General features: G+C 35.1%; 1 protein-coding gene across 1 annotated transcript; it reads right to left on the bottom strand.

The window, feature by feature from the left end:
* Positions 1–4,235: 4,235 nt before the first annotated feature.
* LOC128671297 (piggyBac transposable element-derived protein 3-like) lies at positions 4,236–6,557 on the bottom strand. The gene is made up of 2 exons (XM_053747650.1): positions 6,363–6,557; positions 4,236–6,098 (listed from the first exon to the last, which is right to left on the bottom strand). Exons 1-2 carry the CDS (start codon positions 6,394–6,396, stop codon positions 4,297–4,299), a joined length of 1,836 nt encoding a protein of 611 aa, XP_053603625.1. The 5' UTR covers positions 6,397–6,557; the 3' UTR covers positions 4,236–4,296.
* Between the last annotated feature and the right edge of the window lie 1,130 nt (positions 6,558–7,687).

A 7,687-nucleotide genomic window follows, 5' to 3' on the forward strand; every position in this document is an offset into this window, starting at 1 on the left:
GGTGTGTTGCGCTGTCAACATTGAGGTGTGCAGAAAAACACAAAGTACTTGAAAAAAAAACTACTTGATTTTGTCTATACGCAGCTACTACAGATATAAAAACTAAAAACATATTTAAAAACAAAGTCCTATACCGCGTTTGTTTGTCTGTTCGCAATAAAATCAAAATCAACTACACGGATTTTCATGCGGTTTTCACCAATAGATAGTTGGTATTTATAATTTTAGCCGAACAAAACCGGGACACGCCGGTAGTTATAAATAAAAGATACACAAACAGATTCACAAGTCGCAAATGATTACATCACACGGCTTTCTACGACCCCACGCGAGATTCCATTACAAGTAGCTAACAGACAGACAAACAGACATAAAACCCTCCAGTTTGAACTGCGCTCTCTAATTACTTGGCTAACAACTAGTTATGGGCGATTTGATTAACAAGTTTTGATTCTTTAGGTTGGGAATGCATTGAAATATACGTTATATAAGACTACTAAGCTTCGTTCAAGACTCACTATATATTAACAGATTTTTAAGAATTTAATACTTTCACGGACGCTCGACGTGTCACAGTGTAAGTTTAATTTTTATAACCGCGAACGAGTTAAGTAATATGTTTTTTTTACAAATAATAGCATTTTTGACACTTAGCTTTTATAGTTTTCAGGGAGAACATAATGTTTTGTGCATTTAATGCGTGACAAAAAATCATCATGTTCGTGCATTAAACCATTGAGGAGTTCCATCATTAGGAGCGGATTCTGGGTGCACCATCAGGTCATGCTTATTATAATAATGCATTGTCGTCGACACTGAAGCGACACTGCGACGTAAAAGAATCGTACTTTAAATCTGTGGGGACCGCGATTGTAGGAGAAGTTTTTAGCTTACAAAGATTTGATTACAAACAGACGCGACATGTAAAGAAAAGCTCAAATTTAAACATTTTATTGCATTCCATGATATTACAGATAAATAATACAATTGTAAGTAGTTAAAAACTTTTTACAGTGTAATATTATGGGCCTAGTATAGACACCGCAATATAGTCTTATCAAATAGATTTAAAATTTAATTTACCCAAATGGTACTGTGATGTACACAGCGTAAAAACAAAAAACTTTAAATTTCAATAATTCGGCTGTGATTCTACAACCTGCTTGATGTCAGACCTCGTCGCCAATGTTATTGTTGCCTATCAGATGTCTAGACTGTGTCTCTTAGACTGTACACTATAGAAACTAGATGATGATATCTATAAATTTACTGGCTAACATTAAGCAAGAATAGGATATAAATCTGAAGATGACTATAGCCGAGAAGCTTAACAACCACAGCAGCACTTATATATACCTGATCTAAGACAAATATTGGTTACCATGGAACTTTTAGTCGACCGTCACCTACCAAATAGTCGGCTTTTCTGACCCGTCTTATTAGCAGACCAATACGACCATTATAATGACAAGGTTCGTGACGACACGACGCCGAATGTGTACCCAACATATTTGTGATCTGAAAACTTTCAAATGTACACGATACACATAGTTGACAAGAATAAATACATACCAGCGACGGCGCCACTTGCACTGCAAAGAAGATATTTCTAAAGCTCACAATTTAGTTCGGTGTTCTGCCACGTGCAAACTTATCCTTGACGCGGTGTATTGTTGACAATCAATCCTTCTTGGAACCGTGAAGTGTGAAAGAGATAGCTGATTATCGCCGCTCCGCTAAGCTAGGCGGCAAGGAGTGTAAAAGAAAATAAATATTTATTCTTGCCCGCTCTAATTTTTAGTAATTCTATAGAAAGACAAATTTTAGCGTGTCTGTTTGTGGCTACCATTTTTGTTACTCGTGTTTTGTTTGTAAATATAGAAATTCCATGCTTTATCGGTTCGCCTTTGACGGAATTTTTAGCAAATAATATCGTTTATTAAATAAATAAACAAATGGTCGGAAGAAGTAAACATTACACATTACACATCTTCGGTTCGAAATTAGATTATATTTTTTTCACGAAATATTTCATGATCTAAAAGCAAAAGTAAAACACAGAATGTTCAAGCTGATTTCACACCTGCGCAAATTGTGAAAGACAATAATCATTTCTAAAATTAATAAATAATCGGCAATAATTTAAAAAAAATGTTATCAAATAAATAGTTTATGTATGTCTTGTATGTTTAAATAGTTTATCTTGTAATAGTTTATGTATGTCTTGCGAATAGTTTATGTATTTGAATACATCCTATTTAAAATGATATCTACCAAACTCTTAAGCGCAAATTAATGCGTCAATTCCACAGATATAAGAACATTGCAAATGTCCTTATCTGTAGCTGCTAATTTCATGTTATTTTTTAATACTTACATTTTTTATCTTCACGTTATTTTACACCTAAGTATTAACAGCATAAAGCATATAATACATATAAGCTGTACATAAAAGTAGAAATTTCTGAGTATTTGACAATGCCTTAACGCAAAGTTTTCCCACCGTTTAGCGAGCGTACACTAAAACGCTTAAGTAAACGAAAGGGGCCATAATTTATTGATATGCCTAAACAACTAAACATACAATATGTTTTAAATATTAGACAGTTTTCTCGGGAATTTTCACATATAACACATTTACTTTAAGTGTTGACACTCCGTTACAAACTATAAAATTGAGTGTCTACTCGACACATAAGTAAGTTGTAGTATTAACTATGAACTAGGGGCCTGTCCCAGCTTCGCTCGAGTAAAACCATATTAAATTGTAATCCGTCATCAGAAATCAGACTATTTATTGAAAAAACCCGCATCACAATGTGCAGTTTTTAAGATCTAAATATACTAAGATAGACATCGGGAAGCAACTTCATTTTATACATTATATAGTACCTATAAGTGATTTGAAATAGTATTTTTTTTAAGACATAAAATGAAGATGATATGGGAAGAGATTACTTTTTGGACCGCCATCTAGTGGCAGTTTTCGAATATATACTATATACAGGAATATCTGACTTAGTTTAAAAATAGCGTGGCTGTCTCCCTTGTGAAAAAAAACAAGGATATATATATCTGCAATAAAAACGTATATTGCCAACACTGTATCACAAAATAATTGAGATTGCTCGCCATAAATCCAGCGACAAAACATCGATTTAATTCGATCCTGAGAAGGGCCGACCGGCCGTAGGTCTATAAAACGTTACATCTTTGAAACACAGACTTATGAATTGATAGACCTTCAATTCTAAAATAAAAAAGTAGGAAAAAAGAAATGGAGGAAAAAAGAAAATAAAATTTAAGGTAAATCTGCCAATGATTTAATAACATAAAGATGCTGAAGACTGTGCTAAATGGAATAAAAACTATACAAGTTTATTTGTTAGACAAATTAAAAACCCCGACTTTCAATATTCATTTCGCTACATCTTTTGAATGGCTGAACAGATTTTCATGAAACATGGCTCTGAACACACACATAAAAATGACACATAAAAACCTAAACGAAAATCGAGACGCGTTAAACTTATAACACCCCTATTTTTGCGTCGAGGGTTAAAAATGTAGATCCGCGGAAACTAAGAAACGTTTAGTACAAGGCCACATGGTACTTATAATCAAATTTTCATTACATGGCCACATCATTCAGTACATTGTGTTCATTCAGTACATTAAATGGAGGCTCCAGCCACGATGTTGTTACCTTATTGTAAGTGAATCAATAAATATTTGTTCATTTTAATTTTTCATGGCTGGATTTTTAATACATCTCTTTGAGACCCGGCGTCAGCGTCAAAATAATTCGGATTCGGCAGTAATTTCACAACTGACGTCAATCTTCCTTGGGAATGCAATTGTTACTTATCCCTTTCCAACCGGAGATTTTTATTTTAGAAAACTATTTGTATATGTGCTTTACTATATTAATATGACTCTAAGGAAGCCCTAAAAAATAATAAAAAAAATTGTGAACCCTTACCTTCCTGGAAAAAGGGCCCGTACGATTGTGAGCATCAGGAAATATTTACAATGCGCACGATCGTGAGGCTGTGCATGAAAATACATTGTTCTAGGGAAAATTAAAGAAAATGGATAGAAAAGTAATATTTTTATTAAACTTTAGACAGTCTTTAGCCATAACAGTCTTATTTGTTTCTTAAAATAAAAGGTAACAATTGAAAAAAAAACCTAAAAAAATATTCTTTACTTCTTAGTTAACTTAACATTTTGAGATCATATTAAAGCGTATTGTCTCATAATACTTTGAGCTTAATTATTTATTAAGTTTAATTATTAATTTTTTAAATGGTAATTCTTAAAACAATCTTTACCTCTTGAGAGGCAGAGGTAAACATCACATTTAACACAGCGTATTTTACTTCGTGACACACAGTTTTCCATTCGACAGGTCCGTGGGGCCCGAATATCATCAAACATCGGTAAATGATCATAGCCATCATAGCGTTTTGCTTCAGATGGCTTTGAAGGCATATACTTCCTTTTTACAGGCGGTTGGTCTTCAGCCAGATCCTCGTCGTTTTCAGCGTCATTGTGTCGTCGCCTATTTATTGGTGTTAGAAGTAAAGAATCAGCTAAAGCCATTTTGAAATCTAAAAGATCCATTATCTTTTTTTTAGGTAAATTTGCAGCTTCACAATCAATTTTATATTGACGCCACGAATTTACTACCGCCAAATCCAAAAAGTGTATAATTACTTTTAGCGTCCATTTATTAGTTTTAATAAATGTTCGGTAATATTCCATCATTTGGTCCAGAATATCTACACCCCCCATATAACTATTGTAGTTTGTCACAATCTTAGGAGCAGTGACATCGATATAAGATCTAGTTTGTTTGTCCCATCTTTTTACTATTTCAACATGTTCGTTTCCAGTACAATTCGACACTAAAAGGACAGATTTGTTATCTTTCCATTTTACTAATGCTACCGGATCTCTGCAAAACAGCTGGCTTTCTCCACGAGTCATATCTTTATCCTTCATAAATTTGATTGAAGTTCGCCCTGGAATACGATTCAACATTATGGTACCAGTACCGTGCAAATTATTACGTTCCAATTCTTCAATCAAAGGAACAGTTGTAAAAAATCTGTCATGATAAATACAGCTTCCTGGTGGTATTGTTTTAGCCAAATGAAGAACTACAGAGGGACCTAGACCCAGGTTGGTATTGCCAAACATTGTTTTGGCACCTCTGTATATTTCAAAGTCAACCATGAGACCTTCACTTGTAGTTGCTACAAAATTTTTCAATCCCACGGGTCTGGGTTTATTCTTCACAACTTGCCTTACAGGACAACGTCCAGTGAAAGGGATCATCTGCTCATCTATACTATAAAAGCCAGGCACCCTTTCAAGCTTGTAACATGCACGTAGAATACAATCAATGACGGGTTGTACTTTCCAGAGCGGGTTAGGCAGTTCGTTTTCTTTTAGCGGTGGTGGAGTGTCAGTATCAACAACATGCAAGGCATTACGAAGCTGCAAGAAACGATCTCTACTCATACTGTCTGCGATCAGTGGCAATCTGACGTTGAGTTTCCAATACATGGGTAAACGGGGATATGGTATAACTCCCATAATGAGATGTATACCCAACAGACTAGCTATTTCTTGAGCATTAGTTTTAAGTTCTTGTCCTGTTTTGCGCATATAATATTGATTTGTGCATGTAGATGCCATTTCAAAAAAGTCATGATTAAAATAATTCTCAAAATAATGTTGTGGCAATTGAACAGGACCAGAAGGTGGCTGTGAGTACTCGTGAGATTTATCACAGAATGGTACTTGCCTCCATATTCCAGACCGTCCCGATGACACTATTGCTTCTGGACGAGGTACAGTTGGTGTAGTCTGGGATGATGATGAAGATTGCTGACTTGCTGGTGGCTGCTGAAAGATGGAATAACTAGAGCTTGGATCATTATTAAGCTCTTCCAAAGAATCCTGACTTTGGTTATCCAAGATGTCTCCAAAAATATTTGGATCAAAGACATCATCATTCAGTTCATCAATATCGGACTCATTTCCGTCTTGTAATATATTGAGGATATCTTCATCACGAAGAACTGTACCTAAAAAAAGTAAAATTAAACATATAAATATAAATAAACAGTGAAATATAGATACATGAATTTCGGCAAATATTTCACATAAATGTACACTTGCCACCGGATCGTTACGAACGTGACGATCAAAGTTTGTCTCTCTCCAACACATTTATTTTCAGTAGTTATGAGTTGAAAACTATATTCATAAATCAAGTAACTCTTAATAATGTAAAACCAATTAAAACTATTCTAAAATTAAAACAATTAGTAGGAATAATAAGTACTTACGTGACCGACCTCCGCACCCAAAATACGCAGCCATCTTCGACTCTGACTAGCTCACCACTGTCCGGTCGCAACTTGTTTCGGTAGGCATTTAATTGACGCTAGGTAGCCGCACGATCGAGCGATGCCGGTGTCGTTCACAAAAACGTAATATTTTAGCGCCAGGATTTTTTTTTCTCGATGCTCACGCTCGGTTAGAGCCGGTTGGAAAGGGTTATCGGCTGCCTAAATTATGTGCCCATTAGTCGCCTCATACGACATCCACGGGAGGATATGGTCGTATTCTCGGGTTCTCCATATATCATATATCACGTATTTTTAATATTTTGCCAGCTCTATGTCGTATCACGTCTATGTTTAGAAAGAATAAAAGGGCCGATCCAGTTACGAGAACGATTTAACGATCTCCAATACGATTAAAGTTTCACACTTTGTTCCAATCTTGTCGTTCGGACTGTCTCTAATTTTACGCAGCTTTATAAAGTTAGAGCTAAATCGATTTTCCTGGTGGTAGCGGTCACTAGGGGTATTTCTTCGTCGGAATATTTCTTATTTAATCTTATACGAGGTTTTCTTGACAAAACAAAATTCGGTGTTGATTTTATATCTATACTAGTGGCCCATCCCGACTTCGCTCACGTAAAAACATGATAAATTAATCACCTAAACCTTCCTCAGGATGCACACAGTCTAATGGTGAAAACTGCATGAAAATCCATGCATTAGTTTCTGAGTTCATCGCGAACAGAGGCAGAGACACTTTGTTTTATAATATGTAAGGATTACTTCGGTTATGCACTAACGTGTTTATAACTTAAAGCTATGTAAAGTGTATTCTTTGACGTCAATAAGTGATGTATATCATCCTAAATTGAATAAAGAATTTTGAATTTGAATTTGAATATAAATTAACAATGGACGGTTTTTGATGAAATTTGGCACATTAATATAATATACTATATAATGCATGTACTATAAGAAATAGCATATATGGTACTTTTTATCCCGTAACAGCCACAGAAAAGGAGATAGTGTGACGTGTAGTGTTAGTATAGTTGCAGCTAAAAAGTCGCCGGATAAAAACTTTTTACCTTAAACTTCCACCACACGAGCTATAAAAATAACCTCAGCGATCCCTAAAAATCCCCAGGTCATTCGACAGATTGACCTTCCAACCAATAGTGTAAAACTTTACCCGAGGGACTAATAATGTAAAGAGGACTTTTACGACCTCCCAGTCAATGTCGTACTTTACACAATGTTTTTTAGACGGCTATACGGGGAAATATTGTATGTGAAATCTGTGAAAGTTTGGATAGTTTTGAACG

The sequence above is a fragment of the Plodia interpunctella genome, chromosome 7 (assembly GCF_027563975.2).
Source record: "Plodia interpunctella isolate USDA-ARS_2022_Savannah chromosome 7, ilPloInte3.2, whole genome shotgun sequence".
NCBI lineage: Eukaryota > Metazoa > Arthropoda > Insecta > Lepidoptera > Pyralidae > Plodia > Plodia interpunctella.